The sequence below is a fragment of the Chroicocephalus ridibundus genome, chromosome 7 (assembly GCF_963924245.1).
Source record: "Chroicocephalus ridibundus chromosome 7, bChrRid1.1, whole genome shotgun sequence".
Lineage (NCBI taxonomy): Eukaryota > Metazoa > Chordata > Aves > Charadriiformes > Laridae > Chroicocephalus > Chroicocephalus ridibundus.
Window position 1 is genome coordinate 55141133 of NC_086290.1, and position 14544 is coordinate 55155676.

At 51.9% G+C, this 14544-nt stretch overlaps 2 protein-coding genes across 4 annotated transcripts in view; one reads left to right on the forward strand and one right to left on the reverse strand.

Moving 5' to 3' along the window:
* The window catches only part of SUPT6H (SPT6 homolog, histone chaperone and transcription elongation factor), a 30327-nt gene extending 18341 nt beyond the window's left edge, over positions 1 to 11986 (reverse strand). Inside the window, exons 1-9 of one of the 3 annotated variants that reach the window (XM_063340830.1) lie at positions 11905 to 11986; positions 5517 to 5658; positions 4877 to 5035; positions 4617 to 4687; positions 3764 to 3959; positions 2999 to 3083; positions 2331 to 2604; positions 1012 to 1113; positions 393 to 509 (exon numbers count right to left, since the gene is read on the reverse strand). In XM_063340830.1, coding sequence (XP_063196900.1) covers positions 393 to 509; positions 1012 to 1113; positions 2331 to 2604; positions 2999 to 3083; positions 3764 to 3959; positions 4617 to 4687; positions 4877 to 5035; positions 5517 to 5625 — 1113 coding nt within the window. In that variant the 5' untranslated portion in view covers positions 5626 to 5658; positions 11905 to 11986. Of the gene's footprint in view, positions 1 to 392; positions 510 to 1011; positions 1114 to 2330; positions 2605 to 2998; positions 3084 to 3763; positions 3960 to 4616; positions 4688 to 4876; positions 5036 to 5516; positions 5659 to 11202; positions 11347 to 11835; positions 11859 to 11904 lie in introns of those variants that run through there. The other 2 variants (XM_063340829.1, XM_063340832.1) reach the window with 2 other exon arrangements.
* Positions 11987 to 12020: 34 nt separating this feature from the next.
* On the forward strand, positions 12021 to 14382 carry SDF2 (stromal cell derived factor 2). The gene is made up of 3 exons (XM_063340833.1): positions 12021 to 12188; positions 12270 to 12466; positions 13412 to 14382. Exons 1-3 carry the CDS (start codon positions 12029 to 12031, stop codon positions 13697 to 13699), a joined length of 645 nt encoding a protein of 214 aa, XP_063196903.1. The 5' UTR covers positions 12021 to 12028; the 3' UTR covers positions 13700 to 14382.
* Positions 14383 to 14544: the final 162 nt, after the last annotated feature.

The following is a 14544-nucleotide window of genomic DNA, read 5'->3' on the forward strand; positions in this document are numbered from 1 at the left end:
CATTCCACCAAAGAATACACCACATATACCAAAGAGCTGCTGCAACATCAGGCACACCTCAGAGAATAGGTTGAACAGACCCAGCAAGGCTCGGGATACTCTGAAATTCCTCTACCTCATTTAGCATCAATTTGTCCAGGATCAGGGAAATACAAGGACGGCAGGCCCACCAAACAGGCTTTAAAAACCTGCGTTGCCACAGCTCACGTAAGACGAGCTGAGCTTTCCAATGAAGCATCACTTTGTCACAGGAGAGGCAATCAGGTATGGCATCTCAGCCCCTTCTAGTTTGCCACCCTAAATACTTGCAGCAGCCCCTCTGCTAATCTTGTCAGGATAAAGAGACAGCAACTCAGATCTTATCTTGGCAATGAAGCCAAGTTGTGAATTACCTCAAAATGTTGATTTCTCATGAAATTCAGGGCTTCTTTTATCTTCTGGATAGTGCTGGGCCCCTTGCGGCTGAAGCTGCTGCTGGCTTGTCCACGGTCAAGGTAATCAGAACTTTCCTAAAAGGAAAAAAACATCGCGTTGACCGTATTCCTGAGTTGACCCCCAAAAGAGCAGCCCAGGCTAAGGCTGGAAAACGGTGGTCCTTTCGTTAGCTGGGAATGAAGGCTTAGGTACACGCTCCGATTTTAGACCACAGAAAAGCATCCTAGTCCTGACAGGCTTAAGGAAAATGGAGAAGGAGCATCTGGCCACGGTAACTGATGGTTAAAATCAGATCATGGCTAACACTAGTTTAGCCCTAAGAGCACAGCAGCTCAGAGATCTTTCAATCATTCTTAACAATTATCCTTGCTACTTCTCTGGGTTCCTTTTTATCCTGTTTTATGGATGCGAAAATGAAGATAATGTGCATGTTAAATGACATGCTCAAAACCAGAAAGGTAGGTGTACTGGGCACCACATTCCTCTGAGCAGACTCCTGGAACAATGTCTCCAGGCTGGAAATCTGTAGCACCTTCCAGTCCTCTTAGCACAGAAGTCCCGGGCATAATCCTTTACCTGCAAGGAGATGGTGGGTGTCGCAAACGCGTTCCTGTAAATCCAGTCAGCTTCTTCCTCCAGCTCATCATCTTCAGCACTCTTCACCGGGATGGATCGCAACTGTGAAAAGACAACAGGATGAGCAGAGGCATGTGCAACATCAGGGCTTGTGCTACCATGTCTTCAAGAAGCCTGGAAATTACTGTTTTCTGGAAATTATTATATTCTGAGCACACAGGAAACCTGCATCAGCTTTACGCTAGGTAAAGGCAGAAACAATTCTGTCAAAGGCTTGTGGAAAAGGCCTGCAATGGTGCAAAATCTCCCATGATGACCAAGTCAGGGTACCCAGGCTTCCTACCAGACTCCCAAACCCTCCTCTGTTCCAATCTATCTGTGCCTGTTCTAGCCTGGGTATCACTTTTCTTGGTGCAGCCATAGAATAACAGAACATAAAGCAGCTCCAAACCCTCTCCGAGTGTTTAGTCCCAGCCAATTCTTTTTCAGAAGGCCTGTTCTAATCATCACTGACATCCGTGAAGACGACAAAATGTCTGAACAGGCCACATACGGCCAGAAGACATTACACACAGCGTTCCCTTGTGCTGTGCACACTGGCATGGGAAGAAAGGTCCTTCTGAAAAGCTGGCAGCTTCAGATGTCCCACTTTACGAAACAGGGTAACAAGCCTCTGCACAGAATTACATTAACATACACTTAAGAGAGACCGAAGAACACGGACTGTTCAGGGAAAACCTGATTACAGGGTAAAATTAAGACAAAAATATGAAATACTAGAATGATTCCTAGCAGCACAAATGGGACTCCACAACGAGAGCCGCATAAGTCCCAATAGCTTGGATTAAAGTGCATTACAGAAACACCTTGTACGGAAGAGTTACGCGTTGGCTGGCACACAAGTAGGCTAAAAAAAACCTAGCAAACCTTCTCCAGTACTGTAGCTTCACTCTTGCTGTCCGCAGATAGAACTCATGGGATTACTAACAGCATCCAGCATAGAGGAGGTCTCAGCAGAGCACAAGCCCTTGCAGCACTCCCAGGAGTGCAACACTGGCACCCAGTGGCCAAAGAGAAACTACGACCAGTGCTAAAATAGCGCTTGCACAGCTACAACAGCTCACAATGTCACTGAAATGATTGAATGCAGAGTTTTAGCCTATACATTTGACAGGTGGGATCTTCAAAAGAGGAAAAAAAGAGATGCTAAAATCCAGCCAGCAGCCAGGCGAGAAAAACAGCCCGCAGGTCCCAGGCCTGCTGCACACAGTGGGAGACGAAACGCTTTCTGCCTGCACACGGGCACCCTCTTCCCTCACCTGGAACCTCTCGGGCATGTCTGTCATGCGGATCTCGTTGTCCTGGTCCGTCAGGTGACTGCTCTCCAGCTCACTGGGCTCGTACATCTCAAAGATGCTACGCCGACTGACGCGCTTCTTGGCAGTCTTTTTGGGTCGTACACGGGTCTCCCCTTCGGTTTCTTCATCCTCATACTCATATTCCTCCTCCATCTCCTCATCGTACTCGTTGTACTTCTCAAACTCATCATAGTCAAAGTCCACACCAAAGATTTCCTGGGCTTCCTGCAAAGCACTGGAAGGCAAAAACTAGCGTTCAGCCCTACGGTGCAGTTCACAGAACATCTTTTTAGCCACACAGAGGTGGCCAGAGCACCCAAGTCTAAGCTTTAATTTTGCACCTAGCCTAAAAACTTATGGATAGACAGACAACTCTTTGAGCTTTACATGCAAATAGTTCTCTGAAGAGACTGGTTTTGGTACCCCTGTAGAAAATCCAGGGGAGAAAGGAAGGAATCAGACATTTAAGAAATCACAGGGTAAAAGCCCTGTGTTTAAATTTACCAGGTTCCTTTGGGGCAAGAGACCAGCGGTATCCAACCACAAGCTGAATCACTCTGCAGTTGCAAGAATCAAGCAAGCTGAGCGCTGTTTTCGAGGCTCCAGGCCAACTTCCAATCAATACTTACGCATCTGTGTATCCAGGGAGCTTCTTTCGCCATTTTGGCTTCTTCAGAGGTTGTCCATCGTCATCCACAATGAAGTCATCAATGTCTGGACATTGGGAAGCAATTTAATAGTCAGGACACTCGCGTGTTCAACTGGTACCTCTCACAAAGCTCAGCTCAGCCAGTGCAACTATGAGCCTCCACCACAGACTTAGGCTGCCACGGGCTGTCAGCCTGCTCAGCTGCCCACAGCATCTCCTACACCAACCTCAGACATTCCAGGAGTCTGAACCACAATAACAAGCCAGAAGAAACTTCCAAACACAGGCAAAGCCATCTGGCAACTATCTGCAGCTCAGTGCACGGAAAATCCAGTCAGAAAAGGCCTTGCTGCTTTGGACAGTAGACAGAAAGAATTCTTGAAACTCTTTCAGTATGGTACTAGCGGTGGTGACGGGCTGATGCTGAAGAGAAGGCGTGTGCTGTGCTACTGGCACTAAACAGTGCCTTCACTTCCTTCCTTTGAAGCATTTCCATTTTGAAGGCAGCTTAGAGGGGACATTCAACACCTCAGCCTATGTAATGTGCTTCTGGACAAAGCGGTTTAGACAGAAAAACTAAACCTGCCACCCAGAAACGTTTCATTCTAAAGATTGTGCTCATCAGACCAGCAAGAGCTTGACAACAGCATGGTTTGGTTATTTATAGATCAGAGAAAGTCCTAAATTGGTTCCTGTGCTTTAATCTCAGGACAAACTTTGGATGTAATTGACCATCCATACTCACCAGATTCATCTTCCTCCTCCTCCTCTTCCTCTTCTGGTGGAGCAACAGGAGCTTCAACAGCTTCCCCTCCCTCCTCGCCTTCACCATCCTGAAAGATTTCTTCAGCAATAGCTTCCTTCTCATGTTCTTCTTTCCCATAGTCTTCCTCTTCGTCATCCTCATCATCGGACATTTTTCGCACACGCCTGAATTTTTGCTGCAAGCAAAAAGGTTTGTTAGTGCATGTAATTCCTGGCACAGACACTCAAGCTCGGTGTGCTCTCTGCCAGGCCAGAACTGCACTTCTGCTCCCCAGGTGGCACCCGAGAGGGAGCAGGATGGAGCCCAGCACAGGCACACAGGGGAGAAAAGCCATCCCCTCAGGAGCTGCGCTGCAGATCCTCATTGGGCACAGCAACGTGCACAACGTAACTGAGCCTGCTGAGGACTGTGCCATGTCCAGGCCTGTGTCACCAGCATGCTGTCATCACCAGTGTTAGCTTGGCTTGATGTGCCTCTATCGAGTGTGACAGAAGGAGCTTTAGAGCCCATAATAGCCTGTGCTGACTTTGAGGTTAGCACCATGCAGGAGAAAGTTATTGGAAGATGGGCTCCTCTGAGACCGTCTTGCAGAGGTGGGAGGGGAGGAGTACACCAGACTTCAGGAACCAGAAGAAAGTGTCTTGCAAACTCTAGGAAGCCAGTTCCCAGTTGCCCTGGGCAGGGAGAGATCCTGCTTCAAGCACTCAGCTCTCCCTGTCCAAGAGGGCAGGAGCAGACAGGAGGCACCACTTGTGCACTCCAGGCAGGAGCTCACCCTCCTTCATGCTAAGATGTATCACACCGTTAACAGCAGCATGGGAACACAACTCACTCTTTTGACTTTAACGCCCAAGTTCTCTTCAATGAGGTCAAAATCATCATCCTCCAGGCGGTCATCAAAAGCTAAGAGAAGAAAGCAGAGACAAGTTACGCTCTCCCTTTACTAATGTGGGAATGGACCAACCAGTGGGAGGGGTACAGCTTATCCAGCCCATGCAGGCACCCCAGGCAGAGAGAGCGCTCTGCTCTCTGACAGGGCAGTGTGAGAGCATTACGCTGTGGCCCGCTATGAACAATCATCATAAAACTTACTGCGCTTTCTCTTTTTGTGGCCAACATCGTCCTCAGAGTCTCCGGAGTCACTGGCTTCTTCCTCCTCTTCCTCTTCCTCATCATCGTCATCATTAATGAATCCTTTCAGGTTCCCCTGTTCATCTTGATCATCAAGGTTCTCCTCCTCCTCTTCCTCATCTGTTGGAGAGCAGCAAGCATTAGACATTTACTCATTGGTTATCTGCCGAGACTCCTTCTCAGCTCTATGCAAATGGCATCTTCCTTCACACTATCCATGCAGAGTTTTAACTGAACGCTTTTACTGACACAGAACCCAGAGAGCTGCTCGTGCCAGAACCCCACTTCTTGTCTCATGCTCGCTCTGCGGAGGGAACAGGTGGAGTGGCCACACTGGGAAAATTCCTCTGCTTTTACTGTTTACTATCAAATTGTGAGACTGCAAGTCCTACGGGGATCAGGCAGTGTATTTTCTATTGCCAAATATAAAAACCACCTAAGCACTTTGAGAAAGGGAAGCACTTAAACAGCTGAGATTATCGACTACAGATGGCCATACTATTATACCACAGTTATTGCTCCATCTGCAGAGTCATGGGATGTAAAATAGAGCAGCGAGGCACACAGACTCAGCAAACTCAGAACAGACAGGCAGACTCACCATCCTCATCTTCCTCTACAAACTTCTTGGTTACTCTGGGCACAACCTCCCCTTCTTGGTTGTACTCCTCCTCCGACTCCTCTGCTTCACTTTCTACGAAGTCAGACATGACTGCAGCGTCTCACGCACGGCTTCACAGGAACTGTGGAAAAAGGAGACATCCATCGCATGAGCCAAGCGAGCGAAACGCAAGCACTTCCCCCTACCGGGTTTTGAAGAGAAGACACTTAAGGCAAGAGGGTTTAAAATTATCTATCGAGGCCCTGAATTACCCTGTGTTCACCTTGCCTGGACATCGCTGTCACCAGAGATTAGGCAAGCAGAGCCAGCAGCCAAGTGCTGCTAGCTCCTGTCAACCCGTGTCCCAGCAAGCAAGACAGGACCTGTCACAGCAGCATTTGTTACACAGCTGAGCTCCCGGCTGCGGCTGAAATAGCACACGCAGCCCAAGCCCTTCATCCTGTCCATACCCTCCCACGCAGCCAGGAAAGCAACTCCATGCTGCCACTGATGCTGCACCATGTTAGGCACACAGTTCAACCAATTAGGTTCTTAATATGATTAATCCTTACACAGTTAATGACGCCAGGGCAACCCTGAAAAGGGCCTTGACTGAGTTGCAATTGCAGGGTGTTAGCAAGGCTCTGCAGACCCCCATGGAGCAAACAGGAGAGAGACCTGGGGGCTGCCAACTGCCCAACTCCACCGCCCTGCACGGCCGGAGCCACAGCCGGGATGTTCCAGGCCAGGGGCATCTGTCCAGAGCTTAGGAATTAACAAGAGACTACTGAAATGGTTCTATATCCAGAATGTTTTATGGTTTTCCCCAACTGGGGTTTCTGGAAGCAGTATAAATCAAGCTTGGCACAAAGGAATGTGTGTGTCCGTAAAGACGTGGCTCAAGTTCTGCCTCTCTGAGCCTTTCACTTCTTGTGGTTACAAAACTTGCTGTCGTTTTTAAAATTTTCAAAGGATTTTTTTTTTTAGTTCCTTTTTATATACACCAAAACAACAGAAGCTTACAAAAGTGAGCTACAAGAAAAACCAAATCAATTTCTCAAATGGCTGTGAAGATGAAAACGCCAGTCCAGGAAGAAGAACCAGCCTTTGGGAAGGTACAAAAAGAAGTTCAGAGGAGGTGTCAGATCAAAAGCCAGAACCTCCATGTTAAATTACATCTGATGTAATTTAACATAAAAAAAGAGGAAAAAGATGAGAAAAGAATGCCATATGCCAGGGAACGATATCTAAACTAACATTCTTCAAAATGTTCCCATAATCATTTCCCCACTGCAAAGAAACAGCTGAAGGAAATTAGTCCCATATGGGACAACCTGATCAAGGCTTTGCCATGACACTTCTCGTGTGTGAGACTTCTTGTTCTGCCCTGAGACCCACACATCTGGTACACAAACACAATAACTTAGAGAAAACCAGGGACTTACTTCTCAGTTAAAGAAAAAAAAAAAAAAGCAAAGAAAAAAAAAAAAGGGCAAGGCCAATCTTGGATAATCTTTTAAGTCTTAAAATACTAATAGCTCCAAAGAAATGTGTCGGCCGTATCTCATTAAAGAAAACCCACAACAAAGACAACCTCTCCCAGATTTCAGACACGAGCAGCTAGCAGCTCATTCTCCTTGGCTGGTGATTACATGGCTGTGGCCAACATCTATCTACAATGCTCCAGACAGGCCGAAATCGTGGCAGGCCAAGGCTGCTGCTCTGCACCCAGACCGGACATCGCTGCCCTGGCTGGGTGCGTGGGCATGGGGTGACCCCCGTCCCCGAGAGGACACCGTAGAAGTCACACACACGTGTTTAAGCATCCCTCTCAGAAATAAACAAATTTGTTCCTGAAACAAATGCTGCTGCTATACCGTCTAACTACATACAGTAAAGGAACAGGAATCGTTATGTTTACCAGCCTGTGTACGAACATTATGTCAACTTCACAATTTCTCAACAATTCTTCTTCACTTATCCATCAGGGTGTATTAACATACACAAAAGTGCAGGCTAAGTGGCTTTTCCTAGAGCATTTCCATTTCTAAGTCTGATAACCTCATCTCTCTCCCGTCCATGATCAACACACAAATCCAGCAAGAAAGAAAACCCCTTGTCATAGCACCACATGCAATTTTACTATGCACTGCCAGCGAAGCGTTTCACTCGCAATTCCAACTTTGTTCCTCATCACTTGTTCTACCATTTCCTGGCAACTTCAGTTCACGTCAAATCAAATTTGTCTGGACACAGGGAACAGCTATGACTTAGGAAACCCATCTCATTTAATGATCCAGCCGAGCAGGTTCCGCACAAGCCATCCACCCACAAAACCAGGTGCTTTCAGCTCCAGTAAAATCCACCTCAGGACAGCGGGGATGTCACTTCGCAGGACAAACAGAAGCAAGGGTAGCTATTACCAAGGAGATGTTGAATCAGATACGGACTAAAGGTGCCTCTCCCACCCTCCATGCCAGGAAGGTCTTCATTTGAAATAAAACAGTTCAGGGAGGCAGGCAGGGACTGCAGCCAGTGGGGGCGGAGGGGCAGAGGCAGAGCTCAGACCAGCACTGCCGCCCGCCCGGGGGGAGTCCCCCGAGCAGTCAGTCCCACGGGAAGAGTGCTGCTCAAGCAGTGCTGCTCGTCTGGCTTGGGTAGGGTTTAAGAGTCTCCAGACTGAGGACTGCCGGGCCAGCCCAGCTGTATCATGCTACAGGCCCTTCCTTCGAGCAGCACAGCAGCATCCCTGTCTCCTGTAACGCTCCGAGGAGAGGGTCAGAGATTGCTGCGGGACGGGAGCAAGTACTAAATTGCACTAGAACACCAAAAAGACAGGGAGACTGCACCTAATCCTGCACGCTTACCTGTACTGAAGCAGAAAGGCTCCTATCGGTGATACATAAACAGCTTTACCCCAAAGATACCCTACGGCTACTAGACAACGGCAATGCAGCAAGCAGTGCTGCAATGGCACCTGAAGGAAGCACGGGTGCCTCCGTGCCGAGCCAGGCACCTCAAGCACGGCCTCTCCCGCCCGACAGCGACACTGGAGCAGCTCAGGGCTGAGCAATTACACGACCTCTGCTTTCGACCAGGGGCATCCGCACTTTGCTCAGCTCAAGGGCACAACAGCAATTGTCCAGAGTCCACAGCTCCTTTTAACTGGGATGACCCTGAGCAGGTATCTCCCTTCGCTGTCAATACTGAGACTGTAGATCTCCGATCAGGTCAGCAGGACCGGGCTGGACATCGGCTGCAGGCACTAACTCCCTGGTTAGGCGAGGCAGCGCCTTTAGAACAAGTGCTGCTTTGTAGTGGACCTGAGAATTCTGGAAATCAGGCATTCAAATACTTGTAAAGACTGGGCCACGCATCCAGATACCTGCTGGCTGCTCAGGACTGCAAAACATCACGGCGCTGGAGGCAGATGCAGCTTTGTACATCGCACACCAGTAAAATTTAACTCGTCAGGTTTAGAAACGGAAACATCAGAATACGTTACAGGAAAAGCTCCTGCACCTTGCCAGTTAAGGTGGCACTCTGGCAAGGCAGGGAGACAACAGCGTGCAGGACGGCATTGGGAATGGCAGGAGCTTCACAGCATGAGCAGGTGTGGGCTGAGGGAAACCAGAAGCATCTCACGCTATCCAGACACAGGGATGACAATTAAGGCAAGAAACCCCAGTGGTGCTCCAGAATAACTAAGGAGTGTCCTCACAGTGAGGTACATTTATTATTCAGCAATCAGTCCCAGGATATCAGTGACAATGCACAACACAGCAAAAACAAGTGCTAATCTAGGCTTACTACAGCATGGGGGATGAAGAGAAGCAAGTCCTGACTTCTCCCCACCCTTCGTGGGAGAAACTACATCAAGGCCCTGACCCATGCTAATAATGGTTTTGTGGATTTTTTTTTTTTGGAGGGGGGAAAGGGTTTGGACAGGGATTGCTTTAACGTCTGCCATTTCATTGTTCAACTCACAGTCCAGTTAAAATCACATAGGTCCACGGAACCACGTTAGCAAAGCCACCACTGAAGAGTTTTGCTCAGTTCTCATGTCTACACTTCAAAGAGAAAAGTTAAATTGCAGAGGATTCAGCAAGCTCTGTGAGAATAAGAAAGCTGGGAAGGCAATTAAAACATAGAGCCTAAGGAAGCCCAATCTATTCATTTTGTCAACGAAAGACTCAGGAAATTAACTTCAGCACGGCCCAAGTATGTCCACTGGTGTAAAAGACTGTGGCAATAAATGGCTCATCAGGAAAATGCAAACAAACTACAAAGGTAACACCACCGTTCCACTCCCTGAAGCTCTCAAAATGAAAACAATTTTGGTTTTCTTAAAAAAAAAAAAAAAAAAAAAAAAAAAAAAAAAAAAAAAAGAAAAGCCACAGTTGAGCCAGAATGTGTGGATTTGTGGATTTAACACTAATCACTAAGCAGTGGTCTCCAGGCTGCATCCCACCACAGAGTTCAGACAAGATCATATTGGCATCTTTTAATTTGAAGCTTATGAGAATAATAAAAACATCCCTGTGAAGCACTGTAAGGCACCACAACAAACTATCCTCACGGGCACCTCGTCAGCGCTGAGCTCGTCCTCAGAGCCACTCCTTGGTGCAGGCAGGGACATCTGTAGGGCCAATCTCTGCTGGGGTCTGCCAGCCCTGATACGGCATCAGCAACATGTAGTTTTGTATTTAGCTTTCACAGCTGTTTTACCAGTTTCTGAAGTCAGGACCTAAACCAGATACTCCCACTCTTCTCGGTGGTAGGTGTGCGAAGGAGCACAGGGGCGAAACGATGACTGGAGACGAACTATGCTGCGACAGGGAAAGTCCAGGCAGCCAGCCACTGCAGCTCAGGAACTTCCACTACCTCCTTCATTAGTTTTAATGCTCCCTGACAGTCCCACCACCCCTGATGCTATCGGGCGGTGGAACATCCCGTGGCGGTGTGCCACAGTTTAATAGCATGTTGTGTGAAAAAGCACTTCCGCCTGTTTATTTTAGACCTGCTGCATCATAATTTCCTGTAAGAAACAGAAAATTGATGTTCCCTCCTTGCGTTCTCTGACCTGCCCATGACTTCATGCACCTGCATCGTATCTCCTGACAGCAAGCTTCTCCCCTGAGGTGAGGAAACGAAGGCTTTGCTTGCCCAGAAACCTGCTCGTCTGCGCTGCTCCCTGCCTTTTCCAGTGCTCCCCTTTTGAGAGGGGCTAACCAGAACTGCCAGCAATCATCAGGGCACAAACTGACAACGATTTACGCAGCAGTAATGATGTTTTCTGCTTTGTTCTCTGTTCCTTTAAAGTAAGTCCAAAATATCCTTTTTAGGCTATGGCGGGGTGTTGAAGCGATGTTTTAAAAGAACAATTGCTGAGACACCAACAGTTCTTTCCTGAATAGTAAAAGCTGATGTAGAGTCAACTGCTGCGGTGTTTGTTACCTTCATTACACCCGTTACTGTTGTATCTCATATACCACACTAGCACTCAGCCAGTCAATATTATCTGGTCTCTGCAGCTTCCCACAGTCTAGTTCAGCTATCCTCAATGACTTAGGATTAAATTTTCCTTCTCCACATCACCATATTCATGAAAAAAAAGGCAGCAGAGATGACTATGAAACTCCACAATAACCTCACTCCGCCATGAGCACCAACCATCCATCCTTACCCTGTCCTTGCCACCCTTTAGTCAGTGATTAATCCCCAAAAGGGCCTTCCCAGGCCGCTGTCCTTTGGCTTTTCATGGAAAACCTTGTCAGAAGCTTACAAAACCACAGGCGGTGCTCCAGGAATCACACCTGCGGAGCGGGGTGGGCCACCAGCGTACCTGAGAAACAAAGGTCAGAACCTTCCCCCCCCCGCCCCGGGAGAAAAGCAGGCCGACGCTCTCCACGTCCATCACAGCTTTTCCCACCATACCGGTGATGTTCCGCAGCCCCGAGGCCGCTCCGGTGGGTGGGTGAAACTGGCACCCTCCCATCCCCAGGGGAGCAGCCCCCTACCCCGGTCACAGGCCCCCTGCCTACCGTCGAGCCTTCCCCCCCCACCGCCCAAGCCCGGCACCGTCCCCAACCGGGGTCTCCGCCCCGGGAGGCTCCAGCCGCCGCCAGCCTCCTCCGCGGCCGGTACCGGGGTTCGCGGCCCAGCCCCACACCAAGCACCGGGACGCCCTTACCGGGGCCCAGGTCCGCCGGGGCCGCCCAGCCCAGAAGGCCTCGGAGCCGCCCCAGGCCCTGCGCGGCCCGCGGTTCCCCTGGCAACGCCCCCCCGCAGCGCCTACCGGGGTGACACGGAGCCTTACCGACCGGAGGGCCGCTGCTCGTCCCCACCCGACCCGTCACAGCCCCCGTCCCGCCCGTCGCGGCCTTACCCGAGGCGCCGAGGGAAAATGGAGGCCTCCGCAGCGGCGGCGGCGAGCGAGGGGGGGCGGAGCAGACGAGCGGCGACCTCCGGGCGGGCGGAGCGGCGCCACTTCCGCTTCCGGCGGCGGCGGGATGGGGCCGGTGGCGGCGGTGGGGAGGCTGGTGCCGGTGTTGGTGCTGGTGGCGGCGGTGCGAGCCGGCCCCGGGCCCGTCACCTGCGGCTCGGTGGTGAAGCTGCTCAACGTGCGGCACAATGTCCGCCTGCACTCCCACGACGTGCGCTACGGCTCCGGTAACGGGACATCCCCCCTACCCCCGCCCTTCCTTCCCCGGTACCGGCACCGGGCCTGAGCGCGGTTCTCCCCCTCGGCAGGCAGCGGGCAGCAGTCGGTGACCGGGGTGGCGGCGGCGGATGACGGGAACAGCTACTGGCGGGTGCGGGGCAGGACGGCGGCCGTCTGCGAGCGGGGCACGCCGGTGCGCTGCGGGCAGGCCATCCGCCTCACCCACCTGGGCACCGGCCGCAACCTCCACAGCCACCACTTCGCCTCCCCGCTCTCCGGAAACCAGGTACCCCCGGGGACCACCCCCCTTTTCCCCCAGGACCGCACCTTGTCTCCCAAACCCAGCCCCTTTCCCCAGGTACAACGCCCCCTCCCCCGGGTCACCCCGGCCAGGCCGCAGCCCCTGAGTCCCGACTGGGTTCTCCCTGTCCCAACCAGGTCCTCCGTGTCCCAGCCCTGCTTTGTTCCCCAGTCCCGGCTCACTCATGTCCCTCCCAAGCCCGCCTTGTTCCCCAGTCCCTGCCAGGTTCTTCCTGTCCCTATCAGTCCCTTCCAGATCCACCTCGTCCTCCATGTCCCTACTGGGTTCTCCCTGGCCCTACAAGTCCCGACCAGGTCCCCCTTGTCCCCCGTGTCCCACCCCTGCCTTGTTCCCTAGTCACAACCGGGTCCCCCAGGTCCCTACCAGTCCCACCTTGTCCCCTGTGTCCCTACTGGGTTCTTCCTGTCCCTACCAGTCCCGACTGGGTCCCGCTTGTCATCCATGTCCCTGTCAGTGCTACCTTGTTCCCTGGTCCCAACTGGGTCACCCATATCCCTGCCAGCTCCACCTTGTTCCATAGTCCCTACCAGGTTCTCCCCATCCCTATCAGTCCCACCTTGTCCCCCATGTCTCTACTGGGTTCTCCCTGTCCCTACAAGTCCCGACCGAGTCCCCCTTGTCACCCATGTCCCTACCAGCCCTGCCTTGTTCCCTGGTCCCAACTGGGTCCCTACCAGTCCCACTTTGTTCCTTGGTCCCTACCAGCTCCCCCTTCCCCTCCCAGGCCCCCAGTCCCAACCAGACCCTCCGACTCCCAGCAGAGCCCCAGTCCCAACCACGTCCCCCACCTTGTCCCCTAGACCCAGCCCTTTCCTCTGCCCTCCCCTTGCCCTCTGAGCCCAACTCAACACCCCTGAGCGCCCCTCTCTCTTCATCCCAGCCCCAAAATGAGCTCTTTTTCACCCACAGGAGGTGAGCGCGTTTGGGGAGGCTGGTGAGGGCGACTACCTGGATGACTGGACGGTGGTGTGCAGTGGGACTTACTGGTCGCGGGACAGCGAGGTGCGCTTCCAGCACACCTCCACCGATGTCTTCCTCTCGGTGACGGGGGAACAGTACGGGCGGCCCATCCACGGGCAGAAGGAGGTGCATGGCATGGCCGCCTCCAGCCAGAATAACTACTGGAAGGTGATGGAGGGCATCTTCATGCAACCCAGCGAGGTCTTCAAATCGGAGCAGTACCACGCTGAGTTGTGATGGACAGACAGACTGCTGCCGAGCCTCTGGGCGCTGCCCTGCAGTGTTTGTGGCTGCTTGGTCCCAGGGATGGCCCCTGTCCCCATGTGGGTCTGACGCACGCCAGGATACAGAGCCCCAAATCCAACCTGAAGCAGATCCCAATGTCCTGAACGTGAAGCGGAGCAGATACCGCTGTCCCAAATCCAACACAAAGCAGATCCCAACATCCTGAATTTGATACGGAGCAGATCCTGCTGTCCCAAACCTGACCCAAAGCAGAGCCCAGCATCTAAGATCCGACATGAAGCAGGTCCCCATGTCCTAAATCCAACACAAAGCAGATCCTTGTGTCCAGACTGGACCCAATGTCTCAGATCCAACATGAAGCAGGTCCCCACATCCTAAATCCAACCCAAAGCAGATCCTTGTGTCCAGACCTGACCTAAAGCAGACCCCAATGTCCAAGATCCAGCACAAAGAAGGTCCCCGTGTCCCGAATCCAGCAGAAAGCTGAGCCCCACGTCCAGACCCGACCCAGAGCAGATTCCAGAACTCCCCAACTCCCTTGTAGCTTCGTCCCCACCCTGGTCCCCTCCAGCTCAGGACCCTCCAAAGGGCCACTGTGCCCCGGTAACCCCCCCCACCCCTCGCTGTACCCCAAACTGCGCCCGGCGGGGTCCTGGGGCCATAAAAGAATTGAATCCTCCCCTGTTGTGCGGCTGTTTGTGCGGGGGGTGGCGGGGCGGAGCGGACCCGGTGACATTCCCCCAACCCCCCCCCCCCCGCCCCGCCATGCATCCACGTCCCTATCCCGGTGCCGGCCCCGGCGGGGCGCTGCCGCTGCCTCTCAACTCCGGGAAAGT